This window comes from Trachurus japonicus, chromosome 20 (assembly GCF_045865225.1).
Source record: "Trachurus japonicus isolate A0001 chromosome 20, Traja_1.0".
Classification (NCBI taxonomy): Eukaryota; Metazoa; Chordata; class Actinopteri; order Carangiformes; family Carangidae; genus Trachurus; species Trachurus japonicus.
The window spans coordinates 10,592,149-10,614,443 of record NC_140926.1 but is presented as its reverse complement, the minus strand read 5'-3'; the positions used below and the strand labels follow the sequence as shown (position 1 = coordinate 10,614,443).

Here is a 22,295-nt window from a genome sequence, read left to right as displayed (position 1 = left end):
AACATTCCTGAAGAGAATAGAAACTCTTTAAGTCTGTCTGCGAGAGTGAGACAAGGACGTGGTGATGAAGAGTGTGTCTGGAACAAGCGGACATGGGCTCGAGAGGAAAATGGTAACTTGATAACCGAGACTACAATTGTGTGCGAATGTGTGTTTGCAGTTACTGTACTTGTAAGTGCGCCTCGGAGAACGTATGTAACGTCATACCTCTGTGTGCACATATATACATTTATGGGAGCACGCGTATATGTGTGTGTGTGTGTGTGTCATACTGTAAACGGTGCCATGCATTTGAAATAGATCCAGTCTCTTTTTCTATTCCAGGGACTTGCACAATGGCTTTTTATGCAAATCTATGGGAGTCAATCTCCTGTCCATTTTCCCATCACGCAAGTCCAAATGACAGTCCAATAATTTGGGCTGCATATATATAGGGCCATTTGATTTTCAAATGAGAGTGGGCAGGGTTGACCCTTGCTAATAGCCAAGGCACAGCGGTAGACTTAATATCACAGATGCATAAGCATAGCCATCTCCATCTGAGGGATATGGAGGAGAATACAATTTGAGGGAGGGGGGGAAGAGCCGGAAGATTGAAATAAAAAAAGAAAAATGTCCAGTGGTTGATGGAAAAACAAAAACACAAAGGAGATGATGAAAATAAGAAAAGGGAAGAGTTCTTTTGATGCATCCTTTCCTCCTCTTCCTCTTTTCCTTCCATCCCTCCCTTCTCGCATCACTCCCCTCATTTAATCCCCCCACCTCACCCCACAATTCTCGGCAACGGTGTTGCCAAGAGGATCATGGGTAATGAGATGGCCTATCTGTGGCTCCCCAGGGGAGAAACAGAGAGGTAGAGAGAGAGAAAGAGAGAGAGAGAGAGAATAAAAGAGTCAGAGACAAAACAAAAGAGTGCAGAGACAGACAGAGGCAGTAAACGAGTGTGAGACAGGAGGAAGGAAACACTCTGTCTCTGTTACTGTATGTTCCATCTAAATGTCCTCTCTCCTCCCTCTCTCCCTCCATCTCTGTCATAAAAAGTTGAGCATTTTATGAGCCTACGATTCTGAGTTCAAAGGGGCGCACGGGGGAAGGAAAGAAAGCAGGGGGGGAAATAATGAAAAGAAAAACAGAGATATGGAAATGTCCAGTGGACGTCCATTTCTGCTTGAATTATGATGGAAAGCTGAACAGACAGACACACACCGGGGCGGTGGTGGTTGTGGCTGAGGACAGTTTAAGATTTATTCGGACGGCCATCTGAGAAACAGGTGCCATGGCCTGTGAGACACCGTGAGTGTGTATACGTGTGTGTGTGTGTGGTCCTTGACCAAGCCACATTGACCATGAACATTCTCAACTCCTAATGACCCGGGGGCGAGCACAGTCCAGATCTCAACCTCAAAGCTCTGTAGGGACACACACGCACAAGCACAAGCACACATGCTCAACTACAAACTAAACCCCCTACTTAGCGCTGCAGCACTTGTGAATGGCACTGACAGATTTACTCCTGTCTCCATGTGTATTAAGACCAGTGTTTGTTATTAAAAATCATAACGAAGCCATATATCATCATCTGCAATGCTAAGCTAAACACGGGGCCGGGCCAGCTATGGACACGCTACGCTATGACACCATTTAACGCACAGCTTACCTCACAGGCTGCTAGCGTGTTGAAATATATTCCATTTTGTCATTTTACAATCTTAGGGGATAAAGAGTTGCACTTGAAAGCTGTGATAATACTAAATCGAGGTGTAACACACATTTTATTTGCAACTAAATTCTGTATAATTAGAGGCAATGAGAAAAACATCCCGTGTGGAGGCACTCTCAGGAAAGGAACCAATCAGATTTCCTCCATTTTCTCTCCAATAAGCAGCAAAGTGCCGATCTCCGCTTTTCCCATATAAGGCCCACGACTTCCTGCGCCACCTGCTGTGCCCTGGACACCATATGACTTGATGTGCATGTGCTGCTAATGTCATTTAGCCCTTGCTGTTTCAAAGTCTGGAAAAAAAAACACTTTCAAACTCTCAATTCCCTTTAGAAGTACTCCACTGCTGCTACAAAGCAGCCATAAAATCTCCTGAATATGCTTTTTGTTTGTATCTTCAAATGGTTTCCCATGCCATAAAGATATTCTGTGTTTCCAAAAAGCCAGATGGTAAAGTCGTCAACACTTGGATCTTTTATGCGCCCGGCCAAGCTACCTCCATCCCCATGTGCTTTTCACCTCTGCCAATACATAAAAGGAGAGGTGTTTTTCTGGTCAAATAAAGAAATGATTTTTTTTCCTCTGCTCTTGCTCCGCTGCTCTACGCTTTCTCTCCCCCTCTCTCTGCTTTACTACCACATGTCCAAGGGTAAAATAGTGGGACTTCTGCCAGAGGCATTAAAATCGTCATCTGTGGAACAGATTTGTTGAGGCCTGTGGGGTAGGTGGGTGGGTAGATGACGTACAGGGGTGTATGGGTGCACAGAGGGGGCATTGGGATGACCCTCACTTGCCTTGGCTAAACTGGTGCTTTTGGAGGACCCTCCCTCACTCTACTTAACTTTCTTGGAAAGCGAAAGGCGATCTAAATCAGGAATATGTTTGTACAAACCACTTTCTTTCCTTTCTGTGCTGTTGATTGTGTTTTTTGGCTCCATTCGCTTAATCACAACTGATATAAAAAGCATTGTTAAGCGAGAGTAAATTGTTGCCAATGTTCAGTAACGTAGTTGACTATTGCCTCATATTAAATCAGCTTAAACAGCTGCCAAAAATCACTCAACGTTCGAAAATGCAGACAAAGACACACACACACACACATACACCTATGGTTAAGACTTCCTCTGACAGTAAAGAGCTTGTGATTAGTGTAGACCAATCAAGCTAATCCTATAGTTTAGGGCCTGAGCTAATGTAGGCCAACTACAGAGGCTGTATTTCTGCTAAGAATTTAGAAATTTACAATATTTCAATGCAATTAGTGAACAATCCCGGAGGATAGACATCTCCAAGTCATCTCATGCCAAGTTTAGCCTTTGCCAGACTGTTGGCCAATCCCGTGTCAATATGTACATCCTGTTTAAGTCAACTTCGACTGTTTTAAATAACCCTAAGAATGCCAATGTTCTTAATCCACTCAAGTCTTGGAACTGTGAGAATCAGTCGCAGCTTTGCAAATATATTCGATTCCTTAAATGTTACTGTGCAACACAGCCACCACAACAAAAAAAGACTGGAAGTAGAGACTAAAGTCTGTTGTGGAGTAACAGTGGAGTAAAGACCCTTTTTTTTTTTTTTTTTTTCCAAATAAACGTATTGTTGCTGATACAAGTTTTAATTAAAATCTTTGTTGTATCTCATTCTGTCTCATGCTCTATCAACCCTTTGTCAAATACAGCTCAAATTTTAATTATTTAAAAAAATTAAAATACCACCTCACACAAATAAGAGCTGAGAGTTGTTACAAGGTCTTCTTATTATATCACTGTATTTGGTAAATTGGGAAAGAAATACAATGAAGAATAAAAACCACGAGTAGAGCCTTTTTTTTATCTTCTCTTACCGCTGCTTCTGCATCTGCATCAAAGACACACACACACACACACACACACACACACACAAGCAAAACACCTAACACTGCCAAATGTTGCATACAGTTGTAAAGAAATCCTCATTAATGTAATGCACTTGATCCTGGTCTGTAGGTCAAGGCCTCGGAAATGTAACAGCATCCTATTAAGCTGAAGGAGACGTCTGACCAACTAAATCACCTTAAATATATTGGAGGAGAGAAAGATGCAGAGTATTGGCTGTATTGGAATTTCCTTGCAGAAACGCTCTATTTCTCAGGGTGTGAAGAGTTTAATTAGTTAAGTAAGCGACTCCTGTTTCTTTTACTACACTGCTGCTCTGATGGGCAGCTAGTGTGGTCACCCTCCGACAAGTCACTACCAAATAATCCCAAGCAATAAATGCTTCACCTATTGGCCTGAATAAAAAAGGAGTGTTTGTCTGCTGAGGCGCTGTGTGCATGTGAATATAATTAACAATGTAAATAAGCATTGGTTGTGAAATGCACTGCAAAAAAATATGTGTGTAATTTCATTTCTAAAAAAAATCGAATGCTTTTTTCCCCCCTAAGTAATCAAAAACTAAATTAAAAAAACATTTATTTTTTTTTAAAATTCTTACTGTGTGTATCATGTTGAGATCAAATATCAAGACTAATGTGTACAGAGTGTGCCCCTTCATTGTGTCACTGTCAGATACAAAAACCAAGCTCTTAATACGCGTCTCCAGCCTCATCCTGAAAACAAATTCTTGAATTTTTCCAGAATTATCCACAGCCTGAAAAACAAGCTGGGAAAAAAGAAACAGCTGAGGATAATCAAAACTTTGAAACATGCGAAACTCGCTGACAGTACGTGACTTGTGTATAATTAATGGTGACAGTAGTGCCAGCTGGTCACAAGCAGATAACATACCCATATCTGATGAAAATCATCCTGGGTATTCTAACTGACCTTTTCCATTTCTGTCATTCCATTCTCATGGGAACTTTTTACCCATGTGACACTGCGCTTAAGAGGATGGGGCAAATTCTTTATTAAGAATAACATCCATGCTTTTCCTGAATCTGAACTTAAAATGCAGAGTAGATCCGCTTGCATGTAAACCAGTGAGGATGATACTGAATTGAGCTGTGTGCTATACAATACAATAAAATATCAGTGTCCTGCAAAAAACAATCCATTTGTTGTTGTTGTTGTTATAATCTTAATAAAATATGTTTACATTATTGTTGTTGTTGAGACTTTTTTGTGGGATGGGAGAAGTGACACACAACATGTGAGTAAATGACGTATTTACCTTGTAGAGGCGGATGGCAGCCTCATGCTTCTGGTTGGTGGCATGTAGCCTCAGTTTATCCACGCTGTTGCTGTAGTAGTCACAGGCGTTGCACTTGAGGTGCACCGGGTTGCCAATGGCCACACACTTTAATCTCCACTGGTTGGCCTTGCCGCCTTCCTTGATGTGGGCCACCAGCTGGTGCTTCTGCATGTGCTTGTCTGTCTTGCAGTGCAGCTGAAAGTTGGCCTTGAGTTGCGTGTTGTAGCTGCAGAGCTTGCACTGGTAGACGTCGCCCACCACGCAGCGCCACTCGTCTTCGGGCAAAGCGCGCTCGGCGTTGACGTGGGCGTTGAGGGCCTCCAAGCTGTCCGTGGAGTAGCAGTTGCACACGGCGCACTGGTAGAGGCGCAGAGACGGGTCGCTGATGGGTGGCGACAGGGAGGACAGGGAGGGGTCTGACGAGGACATGCCCCCCATTCCAGCCGCAGACACCAGGGACAGGTCGTCTCCCATCACTTGTCCACCGACAAGGCGCAACTCAGCTGACAGGTCAGTATTCACTATGGAGAGGATGAGGGAAAAATAGGTTAGACAGTGAAAGACAAAGAGGGAGCAATTTGAATGGTGGGGTCTGGAGAAGAATTACATACATGAAAGCACAGAGGGATAACATGTCAGATAGGAGGCACAGCAGGGAGAGTGGTACATAAAAACAAAGAGGTATGACAGAAAGACAAAGCTCTGGTGAAAATGAAAAGCTCACATGCATAGGGAGGGATAAAGGATAGAGAGAAAGAGAAAAGGCTCTTTTTATTAAATGAAATTAAGTGTGGAGAGAAAAGTGAGTCTTCTACGCAGGCCTCTCTCACACAAAAGGATTTGATAAAATAAAGCCTCACAGAGGACTAGGGCTCCTTACAAAGTCTCGTCTATAAAAAACCCTAATAGGATTGAATCAGGATCAATTACAATCATCCTTTTCAACTTGCTAACTCGCTCATCAGGTAGCTTTAATTACTGCTCTCAGCAATGGTGGGACAACGGTTTGAGGGCTCCAGGCTTTTCTCACATCGACACACAGATTTGAAAAGCTGATCAATGCATTACACACGTTTTCTTTTTTCTTCTGCCCACCCACCCACCCCAGGACAAAAAAACAGATCTGCTATTCATACAAATGTAATTAACTCTTTCGTTTGATCCCCGCATTGTCTCACTGTGCACGCAACTAAAGCTCATCATGTGTTCTTTTCAGATAATATTTTGTTGTTTGGAGCACAGAGGATTTAACAGTTACATCTACTCTCTTTTTTTTCTTCTTTTTTTTTTTTTTAGATATTAAATATAATTCCCCTAATTAGTGGATAACTAAAAGTGTGTTTGTGTGTGGTTTTAAAAATGTGCATGCAGATGCCAAATATAAGCAGACACCATTGTGTTTCTGCATGTCAGCATCCATCATCCGTGCATGCATTTTGAGTGTGTATATATATGTGTGAGTATTTGTATATATTAATACCCTGCTCACACCATCTAAACCTATGTACAGCTGCACTCACTATAGGGAGCAGTGTGTTATGAGTGTAATTCACTGAGAGTACATCTGCTGGCTGGGCTGTGACCTCCACACTAGATGAGGGAGTGGGTGTGTAACACTGCAGGGTCATTGTTAAATCTCTCTCACTCCTACGGGAATCCGCTTCCTGCTGTGTGAGAGTGTGTATGTGTGTGCGCGCGTGTGTATGTGTGTGTTCATGTGTGTGTTCTCTCCAGGGTGAGCGAAGGTGGGGTGGGGTGTGTATGGAGGAGGGGGGATTAAGCTGACTTAAGAAAATTACAAATGAAAGATTAAGAATAATTCTCATGTGGCGTCTCATAATCATTTTTTAATCAGTGAGAGGGGTCAAAGAAAGGAGACAATGACAGAGGGACAATATGAGAGCAGAGATAAGAGGGGAAGAGAGAGAAGAGGGTGCAGCACGGGGGGGTTGGGTGAGGGGGGTAAGGTAAAAAGAATGGGAGCAGAAAAAGAGAAGGTGAGTGGGCAGGAAGAAAAATGAAGAGCAATGAAGAGAAGGCACAAAGATAAAAACAATACTCAGATATATGTGATAAAACAGATAAAACTGACCAAGTGAAAGATGAACAGAAGAAAAGCAAATAAAAAGCTTGAGGGCATGAGTGTAAAAAGAGAAAATACTTAGCGCTTTGTCACACACACAACAGAAATGCCTTTTTTTTTTTTTTGCATTTTAATTGCCTAATGCATAAAACTTATCTCCCTGTGTTTCATTTCACTCCTAGTATCACTTACCTAGACCAGATCCGAGAGCAGCCGCGGTAGCCGGGTCTAGCTGGAATGGATTAATCATCATCTGGGCATCTGGGCCACTGCTGCTGGCGGGGTTCTCCAGTTTTACACCTGCCAGGCCCATGTTCTGAGCCAGGTAGTACTGGTAGAGCTCTGCCTCGGCCGGGGCCAGGCCCAGGTGGAGGCTGTGCTGGATCTGCTTCATGTTCTGCTGCAGCAGCATCATGTTGTGCATGTGTTTCTCACTGGTCATATGGATTCGCAGGTTCCGCGCCACGTTGGTCTCGTAGTCACACACCTATCGCAAAACAAGGAGGGATAAAGTCAGTCTTTTAGAAGATCTGATTGTGATCATTTTTACAATAAAATTACATTATTTTTTTCAAACCATTTGGCTAATTTTTAATTACAGCCAAATAATGTTAAAAATGAGAATTGGCAGTAACAGCAGCACAGCCATGAAGCATCCTGAACACTCAATCCATAAAATAATACATGATGCAAGCATTTTTGTAATGCAATCATGATGATGATTTTTTTCTGGTTGTTGCAACACAGATAATGCTCGAATGTTTGAGAAACACTGTTTTTTAATGACCAGGGGTCAGATGATGTGGCCAAGAAAAATAATAGACACAGTGACGCAGAGGGAAATAATTGGCTCATTGTGTAGACAGTGCAACAAGCAAATTGGTATGTTGCTACCACAGCCCGACAATGATGCTCTGTTTGTTTCATTACCTCACAGCGCCAAGTGGGCTTCTGTTTGGGTTTGGATGGCGAGGGTGCGCCACAGCCTCCACCAAGGCTGGCGCTGGGCACAGGGTTGGCGTGGTTGTGGTTGTACTGGGGCTCGGTGCCACCGTTCTGGAGTGTTTGTACGTTGTTCAGATGCTTGTCCGACTGCATGTGGATGCTAAGGTTGCCTTTGGTGGTGGTTGAGTAGTTGCATACCTACAGGGGAAGAATAAATAAAATTATGCATGAGAAAAAATATGTGCATTTTTAACAAAAAAAGGGGCTGATATCTGATGAGTTGGTTTTAAATATCTGACTTTCGAGATAATTACATTAACCTTTAAAGCTGAGATAGATGTTATTACAAAGAGGAAGACAAACATATCTAATTGCCTATTTATGCCTCCTGATACTGAACTAGAGTTTGCAATATTATGATATATATTTGTATTTGCATGAACATCACACTTAATAATCACTTTTGGTTAAATAAAAAAAGATAAATAAAAAAATAAAATAAAAAACAAAGGTATGAATTATTATAATTTGGAAAAAACAGGGCAGAAATCCATAGAGGTGAATAATCAGATGGACAGACCTCGCAGCGGAAAGGCTTGTATCCACAGGTATAACTCTCGCCTCTGGCTAAACGAGGGTGAGGCTGTCCTGTGCGGCAGTACACACATGATCCACCAGACTCCGGATGTTTCTCCTTCATGTGGGCGTCCAGCGTCTGCTGGTACTTGTAGTGCCAGTTACACTTGGGACACTTTAGCGTCTTGCAGGAGTTGCGCGAATGCATCATCGTCATATGCCCTCCGAGAGACCGCGACGACCCCAGGACCGTGTCACACTTGGGGCACTCCACCCCGCTGCCTGGGGAGCCTTCACCTGGACCAGGCGTACCAGGCGTCCCTGGAGTTCCAGGCGTGCTCGGATTTCCGGCGTGTTGATGCAGAGGCCCGGGACTCTCGTCATCTCTGCGCAACATCATCATGTCAAGGGGGTGGGCGGATGGCGATGACCCCTCCCGTCCTGCCAGGGCTTCGCTGGTTGAGTCGTTGCTGCTCTCCCGCTCTCTGGCAGACGCCAGGGGAGTGGAGAGGCGGCTCTTCTCCATCTCCAGCTTGTCGAAAGCAGCCAGGGAGGAAGAGGAGGTGGATGCAGGGCCTTTGCTGTCACTGTTAAACTTTAGCACACTGTTGGAAAGGGGGGAAATACTTTGGTTTAAGAGAGGGAAATCTTTGCTACTGGTGCTGTCAGCCCGCTGGCCTGTCATTGCCATGTTCATGGCCTGCTCCTCCTCCTCATCTGCCTCCATTTCTACTCCACCACCATTGGAGTAAGCATCGTCATCCTGCTCTGGACTCTCTCCTCCCACTGCACCGGGCTCCCGCTTGATGAGCGGGTACTGGCTCAGGTCTGGCCCATTGGGTTGCAAAGTGCATGTGTCCCTAACCTGGCCTTTGCAGTCACTATTAGAGATACCACCAGTGGCAGCAGCAGCAGAACTCCCGCTGGGGGTCCTGTGGGCACCAGCCCCTCCCCCGAGGTTTGGGTTGGTCTCAGCCTTTGGCATGTTTTGGGTTCTGTGGGTTTGGTCATTGGAGGAGCTGCTGGCACTGCCCTTCAGGAAGGCAAATCCTGCCTGAAGGGAATCTGCATTCTCCCCACTACTGTGGAAAGCGTTCCACAATCCGCGGAGCCCCGTGTCTGGCCCTAGGAAATTGGCAGGTGTAGGAAAGTGGGGTAGCACAGAGTTGGGGGGTTTTTTTGGTTCCAGAAAGCTTATAAGAGGTTCTTTGTCCTTGCCGATGCCCTGGATGATGGCAGAAACGTGCTTGTTGCTCAGCAGCTTCTGCTCCTGATCATTCAGGGACATACGGTGGTCATGGACAGCATGTGTCACGAAGGAACGGCTGTAGCCAAAAGACAGCTTGCACAGGAAACACATCAGCACAGGCTTCCGCCGCCCATCGGCCACACAGCCCTCGAACTTGGACAAGTCCACATTGTTGGGGACATCTTTGGACACACAGGAGTTTTTGGCTGCACCATCCGCTGTGAGATAGTCTTTGTCATTCTTGTGGCGGAGGTCATAGACACGGAAACTGTGCAACACGGGAGCAGCGCCCGCCAGCCCTCCAGCTGAGGTATTTGGGAAGGAGGGGTGGTCAGCCGCTAGGGTTTTATTCCCCAGGGATGAGGCGATGTGGAAAGTGTTGATGATCTGGGGGTAGAAGGACATGGGTGCAGCGTGCTGCTCCAACCGTTCCGCCGCTGGGCTCAGGCCACTCTGACCACTGCTGGCCTGGACACTGGGGAAGGGCTGGGGGGACAGCAGGCCCCTGAATGGGAGAGACCCAGGGAGCCCCCCCTGGTTGACACGCTGCTCTTTGGAGTCCTCCAGGATGAAGGCAGAGCCGTCGGGCTGGTAGATGATCTCACCACACAGGTTCTCCACATCGCTATCTTCTTCCATCTCCACCTCACTGTTCATTTCCACTTCTGCAGCACCCACCTCACGCTCTCCTTCATCGTCGCTCTCCTCCCCTACCATCCCTTCGACCTCCTCACCCTCCTCGTGACCTCCGGTGGTAGGCAGACGAGCATTGGGGCAGTGGTGCTCCATGTATTTTTGTAAACTGGAGAAGGAACTAGAACATTCGTTGCAGGGGATCTCCTTTGCCGGTGCCACGGGAGATGTGGCTGGGGCAGAACAGTCCGAACCCAAAACTGCTCCTCCTCCTCCTACTCCTGGTAAAGTCCCGGTAACACTCCCTTTGTTACCAGTAGTAAAGCTTTCTCGCCGACTCTGCTCGGTGAGAGAGTCGGTAGTTGCACTGACAACGGTGGGGGTAGCAGTGGCCCTCAGCGGGCTCACAGCGGGCTGTCCGGGGCCATTCTCCGGCTCTCCGATGGCGACAGGTGACGGTTGGTTGTTGTTGTTGTTGGCGTTGTTGCTGTTGGCGACACTGGTCTCCATGGCGACGACAGAGTTGTCCTCAGCAGCAGCGTCCAGCCTCTGGCCACCATGTTCCTGCTGCCGTGACGACACCATAGGGGGAGAGTCACAAGTTGCCATAACGACCACTACATAGGGATCTCATCTCATCCAGCCTAACAGGGACCTGGGGGGGAAAAAAACACAGAAATAAAGAAATGAACATCAGACATTCAGTGAATCCAGTTCAACATCGGACGCTGAAGACAACAATTACCTCATTCTAACTGACTCACTCTTTTCCATCAGTACTAAATCAGATCTGATTCAGTCCCGATTGGGCTTTATACTGTTCCTCAGTTGTAGCTTAGAAAAGACAGACTCAGATTGCTTGCCATGACCACATAAAATAAAAAAAACCCATCCTTAAACAAAGGTTTTGACTCCTATTGACCCCAGGGACCAGAGCTTGGAAACGGGGGAAATGAGGTATAAATGAATGAAGCAGCTCCCATGGCAGCCTGCGTTAGGGAAGTTTATAGGAATAACCCAATTGTCTGGTAAATAGACTCTTTGATCGACATACCACTGTGCAACACTGGAAGCAGGTTTGCTTCTATTGTGTCCTGTGCGTGCTACCACTGTGATAAAAGATTATGATTTCAGGCTATTACAAGCTAGGTTTGCATATCATATAAAGCGCTTTTGTGACACACACACGCAAAAAATCAATCAAAAACAATCGCAGGGGTAACATTCAAGTTTGTCAAACAACTTAGATGCAGAAAAGCTAGTGTCTTCTAGCGGAGAGTATTGGACTGGAGTCTTCAATCATTGGCTAAATTGCTCTTGGCATGTTCTCACCAGTCAGGAGTTGCTAATTAGGCAGCACCTATTAACCTATTAATGTCCTGGAGGTATGAGTCGGACTCTGTGTGGACAAAGAAACTAAGACACTGTCATTGTACTGTCATTCTGCTAACTGTGCTTCAACATGTGGAAAAAGTAAAACAATGGCTGTTGGCAAATTTTCCAGAGGAGGGTCACACATGTCAGGAAATTAAAGAATATTTACATCCGTAAGATTCATGTTTTTTCATGCCGGCGCAATGCAGGAAAGGAATAAGAGAAAGAAAGAGACACAAAGAGAGAAAAAGAGAGAGAGGGAGAGCTTCCATGAGGAATGATGTTTGGAATACCAGTGAGATGTTATCAATCCTGGGCGGCTTCCCATCTCTCAACCCTCCACTACTTCAATCTCTTGGCTTTTCACAACAAGGCACAAACGTAAAGGCACACACACAAACACACACAGTGCTGAATAAATGCCTCCGCAGCCTGCAAACACACACACATACACACACGTTAACACCCCGAAAATTTCTCTCTTTTTGTCATCACAGGCATAATTTCTCATCACCTGAAGAGAGCAGTGAGAAACAAGTGAGGGAAAAATAGACTAAAAAGCTCAAGAGCTACCTTTGTTGCTACTTAGAAGAAAATGTTTTCTCACTCAGCTAAATGCAACGCATGAGGACCGGTTGTGCATGCCAGTGTCTTTTCGCTTGATACAGTACCAGCGCCTTTCAGATGCTTGCGTGTAAATGAGCTGGCATTAAAAGAAAGCTTTAAAGAGCCATGTTAACCTTTAACCCAATCCACCTGCTGCTTAATTCTCCCTCTCTCTCTTTCTACACTCCCTCTCCATCACAACAAAGCTACAAAGCAATTAGAGGATTAATCCGCAACAATCCAGGGCTAAACAAAGCCAGTGGGAGAGACAGTAAAAGCGTGAGGAATGAAATCAAACATGTGTGTGAGTATGTTTGTGGGTGCATGTGTGTGCACGCGCTATAATCAGGTCTAATCTGACATATCCCGGAGATGATTCCATGGAGACTAGTGATAGATTAAAAGAGAGAAATTATGTTTTTTCTCTTTGTGTCTCACTCAGTTTCCGTCTCTCCATTCGTGAGATTAAAGGAAAATTCACAAGGAGCAGAAAATGAATTTTAATGCTGATCTGTTCAGCTCAAATGTTTCTGAAGGTGGGAGGTGGAAGGTGGATGTGTGGCGTGCACATGACACGACTGTTTTCAGAGCATAACTTTATAGATTAAGGCCTAAAGTAAAACTCTAGTGGAAAGATTTTTAAGTCCAGTACTTTAACTACTTTAAAATCAGTACTATTTACCACAAGGATTGCATGAGGTATACTGTGTACTTCTGTGTGACCTGTATTGTCCAGGTGAAGTAAACTAAACCCGCCTGGTACACAGAGAGAGAGGAAGACAAACATGACAGTATCAGATTTTTTTTTACCCAAGATCCTTAAGATATAAAGTACAGTTTCCACCCACATAAACACCTATCTACCACAAACAGAAAACACACACCTGTCTAACATGGGAGCTCAAACTTGTAACTGCAAAGAAAATACAGGCCGAATGGGCTACGACGTTAGCACAGTGTGAGAAAAATTTATATAAAATAAAGTCTTCTGTACATCCACTCAAATTACAGCTCACTCAGCTTCTTTTTTTTTTTTTTTTACCATGAATCAATCATTGCGCTCAACGAGCAGCTAAAACAACACACTGGGTTTAGCTCCTGCAGTCAAAGCTACACATTTTTCATTTTTTCACAAGTGTCGCTCTCACCGACGCTCACGTTGAATGTGATTGAGGGTAAAACTGTTCAGAAGCAGTGGGGTTCGAGAGGTAATGCGACACACAGGACAGGATTTACTACTTGTCAGCGGTGTCACTTGACTGCTTATTTCATTTGGGAGCAACCCCTTTGAATTGTAGCTCGGACATAAAACACTGAGGGTTTATGAATTATGCATCTCCTAACACTTTAAGTATGGAATTATGCCTTATGGATAAGCCAATGTGTTAAGCACTTGGCACTGACATATCACCCATAATGCTAACAGGTTAGCGGCTGTTTACGTGTGCAGCCTGCCAACAAAAACGTAATTGTCCATTATTTTGTAACCTCTGGTTCTAATTGAATCCAATAATTTTGTCACCAACGGAACACTGACACACTGAGCGAGCAGTGTGTGACTAATGCTTAATGTTGCATTTTCTTTTCTAATTTCCTACCTTTGCAAAGCGAGTCATCCTGATCCATTCAGTGTGTCTTAATTCCCTAATGTCTTGCTATCATCCGAACTCTGAATTCCTGCCTTTCTGAGCTCAGAGTAACATTTTACGCAAAGAAATCTTTAGACTTGCACAGATCTATATATGATGACCTATATAATCGTCTCCATGAAACCTGATTACCTGGCGCTTTGTCTCAGGAATAAATAGGTGGAAAGGTTATTTGACTTGCTTCTTTTTGTTTTGCTCCATTCCCCGGGCTTCACACCTCTCACAGCAGTGGTGCCCACTACTGCTTCTTTTAAGGCAGATCATGTTCGCTAAGAAACCTTCCTCCCTCTCTCTCTCTCTCTCTCCCCCACTGCTTTCCTTTGCTCTGCTAACCAACCAGACTACTTTCATTTGAGAGAGAGAGAGCGATAGATAGACAGATACATAGAGGGGGAGAGAGAAACTAACAATGAAGCCCAGGTTTTTCCACACTGCAGAAACAGTCCCTTTCTTAGAGCAGAAGAACAAAAGAGATGGCCAGAGCCGCTCCCACCTCTGTTTTTTAATTAAGCATGTCCCCTTGCTTTCACACGCATGCACATGGACACAGCCTCTCTCTCTCTCACCCACCCACCCACACACACACACACACACACACACACACACACACACACACACACACTAAGGTAATTAAAGTGGCAGATCAGATCCAGTGAGAGGCAAATAATAGCCTAGGAATGCCTGCTTTGGACACTGCTAGTTCTGATGGGAGAAAGGGGCTAAGAGACTCCTTGGCCTATTGTTTTTCTCCCTCCTCCCCTCTACTCTCTCTCTCCCATATCCCTCCATCTGCTTTTCAGTAGCTCCCTGAGAGACAGAGAGGCACTCTAGAGCAGGGGATTTCTCCACTTTTTTTTCTTTCTTTTTTCAGACTTTTCTGCACTCTCTGATTCGGGTTATTCTTAAAGCATTTCCAGTTTAGTCAGAAGTTGAATCCTGCGTAGCGGAAAAGTCAGAGGTTAGGCTACAAACACAAAACGTGCTGCGTGAAAACGACCACGTCAGGGGCCAAATCTGCATTTGCCGGAGGCTCTTGTAAATTTTTCAGCTCGTTCAGTCGTAACAAATGTGCTAATAACACATTATGTGTTACAGAATTGTATCCACAGCGCAGACCTGGGCTCCTGGTGATGTGGGAGTCTCCTCCTGCTTTTGTCCTCCCGTCAAGACCATCACACATTAGCCAGAGTCGCAGCCTGTTAAATGCCAAACCTGTAATTGCGATGTCGCCACACTGCCGTCTTTGTTTACATGGGAATCTGTTGGGCCCAGATTCTTCATCCCTAACTGTCCGACACTTTAATGCAAGGGTTGACAGTCCTGTTAATGCTGCTGTGAATATTTAGAAACATCTGTAAACACTGGAATTAGGCAGATCTGTGCTTCGGGAGCTGGTCATCTGAGGTCGAAAATGGTTATTTTCCCTCCACTTGTCAAAGTGTTTGGGGACATATGTGAGCTCAGGTAATAACTGGTGAAATAAAATCCTGAAGGTGACCCGTGAAGCCTAGCAAAGTCAAACAACAAAGTCAGAAGACAGCGTGAGACTATGGCTTTATGTCCATTCCTTGAGGTCTCTTAGAAGGTCATACCTCTCTCAGCATGTGGCCCCTCAGTCTAACACCAAATCTTCTATCAAAATGTCACCAAGCGTTAGCCAAAGACAAAGGCGAAGGGCACTGTGAAAGCCTGTGCATCCATCTCCCACTGTCAGTGCCATGAATAGGCCTACTCCGGTCTAATTAGACCTGTTTATTTGTTGCCATGCAGAAACGGAGGGATGAAAAACGAAGTGGATGAAGGAGGAGGGGAATTATCTCCTTCTTCACAATGCGAGAGGAGCTTTGGCTGCCATCAAAGAGTACTGATGCATGCGTGCACAAACACATACACTCACACGCACAGACCCACCGAGGACCGCCTAATGCTCTCTGTTTAAAGTCTCCGAAGAGAGGACGGGGGGAGAAAACTGCGTGACCAACTGTTTTTTTCTTTTTTTTTCTTCACGGCACAAAGAGTTTTCACGTAGCTGTTGTTTGTTGCCTGGAGGTGTAACATTAGACGTTAGATGGCGTGGCTCTCCCCAGTGCCCCCACACCCTTCTTTCTGTCTGGCTGTCCTCTTCCCTGTCTCTCCCTTGTGAGCAAAGGCCTTCATTACCAAAAGACACCTTATCATTACTGCAAGGTGCAGCTCAGACACCTAAAGCAAGCACTACTCCATTTAGCACAGGAATCTTGTTCGACAAATTACCTACTCCGCAAAAATGGCTTTTAGCAAATCAAAATCAAAATTACGCCTACATGAGCAACGATCGTGGTTTGCAGAAGGAAGCGAACGACTGAGAGAGAGGTTTAGAGGAGGGGGGGGGGGGGGCAGGGATAATGAGGAGGAAGGCAGAGGATGGAAGTGGTCTGTTCTTTCTTTTCCTAGAGCAGGTATGCAGGTTCTATCCCTCAGGTTGATGACAAGTTAATTGGTCTCATTGGTTGCTCAGGTAACATTACACCCAACTGCCCTCAGGTCCGTATACCTGATATTCTATTGTTAGGGAGAAAAAAAAAAGAAAAAAGAAGAAGAATAAAAAAAAAAGATCTGGCCAACGTAGAAAATAACAAGCAACATGTGAGATGAGAGCATCAGAAGAAACGAAAGTAGTCAACTATGCAAAAACAAACTTGTTAACCAGATGAGTGAACTGTGAAGCCAGAGGACGTGTTTGCCTTTTTTCCCCCTCTCTCTCTCTCTCAGAGCACAGGGAGAATTATATCACTCAAGCCACAGATGGGTCCTAAAATCTGATTTAGGATCAGATTACACCAGCCCCTATCCCAACTTCAACCAGGTTGAGGTGAAAACATCTCTCATGTCCTCCGGCCCCTCCAAAAAAAAAATATCCTACTGAGTGTGGAGCTCAGTAACATTTATTTCCATTGAGTAGGTTTTCATTATGATAATTTGGATGTGGGTCCAAGGCTTGCATGGCTTTATAGAGACAAAGTTTAATGGATTAAAGACAAGTTTGACTGGATTTAACATTTTTACAAATGGACTTTGGGCTTACACAGTCCAGTCTAAATATATGCACAAGTCTCACGCCTTTGAAGAGGCAATATTTCAAACTAAACTCAAACCGAAACATGAAAATAAACAGTCAGACACTGCTGGGTCGCAGTCACCACTTACTGCCCTTGCTAAAGATTTTTCCAGCATCAAAGGCAAAGCCAATCTACATAGCTAATGCCTCCAGTTTTTTTCCTCCTCTTCCTTGAACTCAAAACAGCAGAGACCAATGGGAGTGAAAAAAAAAAGTGGGGATTTTTCTTTTGCCAGCAATCTGGAAACACTCTCTAGTTAATTAGGGTTGATTGGAAATGAACCGCACAAACAAAGGGCAGCCTATGCCCTGACTATTATGACCGTGCACGCGTGCGTACACGTGCACAGGAGGGGTACTATAACCACCTTAGAAGCACACGCTGGTAAAAAAAAAACCTCAACTCTCTAGACTCTTCTCCTCTGTCTCTTTACCCCCTCCACCTCCACCCTCCAGATTAAGGGAATGCACCGCTAAAGAATGTGTGACGACCTCCACTGCCACGGAGCAAAACTTCCAGCCCCTGACGCCACAAAAGGCAAGAAGGTAATTAAGTTTGAAAGAATAGAAGCACTGCCACAAACAATGCGCCAGTGTCCATGGGGAGGGATTGGAGGGGGTGTGTGTGTGCATGTGTGTGTGTGTGTGTGTGTGTGTGAGCATGTGGGGGGGTGAGGCAGAAAGGCTATTAACATTCAGTGGCCGGGTGAGAGAGAGGAAGGAGGGCAAAGGGGAACTGAGGATGGCATTCTCTCTCTCTGTGCTTCTCCCTGTCTTTCTCCATCGCAGCATGACTTGTCTGTTCATTCTTTTTATTTATCTCTCTTTTTATTCTCTCTCAATCGCCCTCACATCTGGTTTAACCCCCCCACCCCTCCACCCACCCACTACCACTTTCTTTCCTTCCCATATCGCCCCCTACAACACTGCTACAGCTCTCCAGTGCTCTTTTTTCTTTTTTTTTTAGTCTTCCTTGTTGTTGCTCCCTATGTGAAGGGTGCCCTCCTACAGACAACACACACTCAGACAAATGCAGTCTTGCACACACACTCACTCACTCACACACACACCTTTTCCCCCAGTTCCAGCTCCAGCTGTTTGTTATCTGTTTAGCAAGACTAAGTTTGACACTCTGCATATGCCAAAGCTAATACCTTACTACAGTAACACACACACAGTATCTGTGGTTACCACCTTAAAGTGTTAAGAGCTAACTGGATTACCACCCTACACACTCAAGTTCACACACGCACAGTCGCACACACACACACGCACATGCACACACACACATGGACTCACAACATACAAACACAAAACATACACAGGGAGCTTTCATCTTTTTTGCCACATCTCCAGCAAAGCAGTTTAACTCAATTAGCAAAGAATGTAATTTTATTTGCAGACTCCCAAGTAACTGAAAACACACACACTTGTACACACACACAAACACACACACACACACACACACACACACACTCATACAGTATAAGCAAACTGTCCCTCTCCCACGTGGTTGGAGCTAAGAAAGAAGTATTCATTGCTCATGCATGTGTGTCAGCCTGTGTGTGTGTGTGTGCCTATGCGTGTGCGTGTGTGCGTGCTCGGACAGTGGAAAGATCATGAGACACTTTTACGTCAGATGAGTGAATCAGACAAACCGCTAATTTCAAAGAGGGATTCTATTGTAGAACGGAGGAGGGTGAGAACCAGAAGTTAAAAGTCAGAGAGACGCAAACAAACACAGACAACAATAGGAGACGAGTGCAAGAGGCTGTAAAGTTAAACACAACTTTGCAAATGTGCACGTGTGCGCGGGTGGACACACTGGACATCTCTTCCTCTGCCCGGGCCGAGGGGGGAAAAAGCAAGTCGCCAACTAATTGTGGTTTTGCGGTGTTATGTGTTTAGTAATCTGCCTCTCTTTGTCTCTGCATCTCACCAGAGACATGGATTAGTGCTAAAATGATGACTGCTTAATCCTTGATTTGCCTGTGCTAAATAAATATTAATCTAGCCTGCTCATCATGCTCTTGTAAGGTACAACATACACAATATGAAAGGGCTTAGCTGTTACATAAATCACAGCCTTATCTTTTGGATGAGGCAAAAGCATGAGACCATGGACGCACACACACACACACAGGCGCTGAGGGAGAGAGAGAGAGAGACACACACACACACCTCATCTCTGCAATAACATAGCAAGTTGAAGGGGGTGGCAGGGTTGGATTATTTTTGCCAAGTGAAATAAATAATCCTGCTAAATACAAAGCATTAAAAAAATCTCTAAAATGCATGTTTTTTCTCCCAGGGTGTGTAGATGCAAATCATCATCATCATCATCATCATCATACTCGCCCTGAAAAAACATAGGCGAACAAATATCACTCATTTGTGTTGATTCAGACCCTTCTCTATCTCTCACTCTGCCTCTCAGCAGGTTTGTTTAGAAAAAAATACTGCTGGGGACATGAAAAATGAAAGCTACCATTGCTGGACTCTCTCCCTCGCTTACACACACACACACTCAAATTGACAAGGCTGTGGTAGTGCTGCGCAGAAGAGGTTAAGCAAACATTGTCCACGTCAGTCAAGGATAGCAGAGGCTCACAGACAGACACAGAGAGCAGTCTCTGACGCAGGCATTTCACATCCACCTGGCAAATATAAACGGCTGGTTATGCTGTATCAACCACCATGAGCCTCAGATTCTCTGCTTATTTTATGCTATGATAACTCAGACACTTGTGAAACAACTTATATGGCAAACTTTATTTTAAGACGTTTAAAAAAAAAAAGGCAGACTATTTTCTCAAAATACTTCTCCTCCTCGGAGGGCCTCAGCAGGCTCAAATTAAAAAAAGAAGCACTCAAATCAGTTTTGTAAGAGCAGCAAGTCCTGCTGATATTTTGGAACCTATTATTAAGCATTACAAACTAATGTAGCAACTCTGGCTACTTGTTGCCAAAAGTTCATTCCTTTTTAGGAAAGGGGGAAAAAAATGTCGCATATGTTGCCCTATTTGGTGAAAAGATGTCTATCAGTATCAAGTGACCAAGAAAACAAGCCGGAGGTACAGCTAATGAATAGTGGCCTATACAGTGGTTGTTAATGCATTGTCACAAAGAGAAGAGAAGAGAAGAGAAGAGAAGAGAAGAGAAGAGAAGAGAAGAGAAGAGAAGAGAAGAGAAGAGAAGAGAAGAGAAGAGAAGAGAAGAGAAGAGAAGAGAAGAGAAGAGAAGAGCATTTGCTTTTACAGTCAGTGTAGCGAGGAGACAGAGACACCTTGCTAATTGTGCAGATATTTCTCGTACACGGCAACTGAAGCCTTCCACTTCTTTTCGGGGGTTACAATAAAGTTTAAAGTTCAAACCCCAACTGTTTTCTAAAGACGGTACTCGGCAGGACCCTAGCCCTGTCATTATCTTCATAAACATAATCATAGGGCAGGTATCCTGACTGACGCCACGAGCTATGTGCCCCTCACTTAAACATCTCCCGAGCACTTCTGTGACACGCCACAAACACACCATTAATGTCTCGGGCATTTCAAGGGAGAGGGGGTAAAAAAAAATAAAAAAAGTGAGGGCCTTGCATAAGAAAAAGGCAGAGATGAAAACAGTGGAGATGGGAGCAGGCATAAGGGATTTGTGGAAAAACACACAAAACACAAATGCACACATACCTTTTGGTTTTCCAAGAGCTCGAATACTCGTGACAGGTCTAATTTCTAGACCGAGGGAATTACTAATTAACTTAAGCTTTTGGCTCTCTATTTAATTAGAGAGGTCTCCAAATGAACTTTAGACCAAAGCCATTTGCTTTTTAAACAAACCCCCTTTTTCTGACAGCTGTTGTGAGTTTGCCCTCTTCTCACAAAAACCACAAGGAAAGCACAGTTGTTATTTATGCCATCATAGACTCTTTTTCTGGTTACCGTGGGAGGGAAGAAAGAGAATGGGGGGAGGGAAAAAAATGAGCAATGGAGTTGAAAAGTGTACATTTTAATTGGATTTCACTACAAACAAACAACTGTCAGATGTAATTAGTGTGGTTTTAGATTAGCAGTGCAATATTCCTTTATCAAAAAAACAACATGTCACGCAGATCCAGGGCGAGCCCACTGAGAGGGAACCAGGATGAAATGGACCCATTACCTTACTGTTTGCTGTAGGAAATAACCGCTATTAGATATAAATGACACAATAACATATTGAAATCTAAAACTCCTCAGTGTTCTCACTGTTCAATTATCAACATGAAAGTAAGACGTCTTCCTACATGTGTGTGTATGTGTGTTACACTGCCCATAATGTGACAGGGGAGCATTGGGGTCAATGGCAAAGCAGCTGGGTCAGCAATCTCCCTCTTTTCTTTCACTCGCTCTCCAACACACACACGAACAAATGTTCCTTATTTTTAAAATGACATGTAATATGTGTCGTGAAAAGGAAAATGTTTGTCTTTCCTTTTTACATTATCACAAAAAAGCTGTAAGAGTGAGTGCGTCCAACTGGCCAAAGAGGCCAGTGAATCATCCATCACCACATCGTGACACTTGTTTAGGTATTGTGTTAAGGAAGAGGTCTATTCTTCAGCCGTACTTTGCTTTTTTAACAATTCCTCCAAAGCCCTCCTATATCTGCTCATCTCAGCTGGGATGAAACACGGCAAAACTCCCCTCTTTATTTAGTCTAGAGGCAGAGAGCTGATACATCAGCGAAACCACTGACAAAACCAGCCCTGTTAATACCTACAATTTCATATACAAGAACATTCCTGCTGCGTGCTCTGCTCTTCTTCTTTACTGTCACAGAAAAAGGAGTCTTTTTTTTTTCTTTAAAAGCAAATAATTAAAAGATTATTCCACGGCTGGTGCCAGGCCAGAAAAAAAAAAGCATGGTTTGAGCGGGATAGTGTTGGCTGGAGTCTGCTCAAGAAATTTGGGGAGACATATACTTGCTTGCCTATATTAAATCAGAGTGGGAGCAACATTTGAAATAAAAAAGATTTTATTTTTTTAATGCTGTGCAAATATTCCTGTGGTACAAAGACAGAGTACAAAGAAATATTCTTATTTAGTCTGGGTGCATGGGCAACTAGTCCAGCACCTGCAGATCATATGTAACATCTGTCTTCTTACTGACTCAAGCTGTTCATTAAGTCAAAGGAATTTCAGTTCACTATTATG

At 44.3% G+C, this 22,295-nt stretch overlaps 1 protein-coding gene across 3 annotated transcripts in view; it reads right to left on the bottom strand.

Moving 5' to 3' along the window:
- Positions 1 to 22,295, bottom strand: part of zfhx4 (zinc finger homeobox 4) — an 85,337-nt gene that overhangs the window by 49,873 nt on the left and 13,169 nt on the right. For all 3 annotated transcript variants that reach the window (XM_085763182.1, XM_085763180.1, XM_085763181.1), the window contains exons 2-5: positions 8,500 to 11,032; positions 7,905 to 8,117; positions 7,167 to 7,461; positions 4,871 to 5,412 (exon numbers count right to left, since the gene is read on the bottom strand). In XM_085763182.1, coding sequence (XP_085619308.1) covers positions 4,871 to 5,412; positions 7,167 to 7,461; positions 7,905 to 8,117; positions 8,500 to 10,986 — 3,537 coding nt within the window. In that variant the 5' untranslated portion in view covers positions 10,987 to 11,032. The remainder of the gene's footprint in view (positions 1 to 4,870; positions 5,413 to 7,166; positions 7,462 to 7,904; positions 8,118 to 8,499; positions 11,033 to 22,295) is intronic.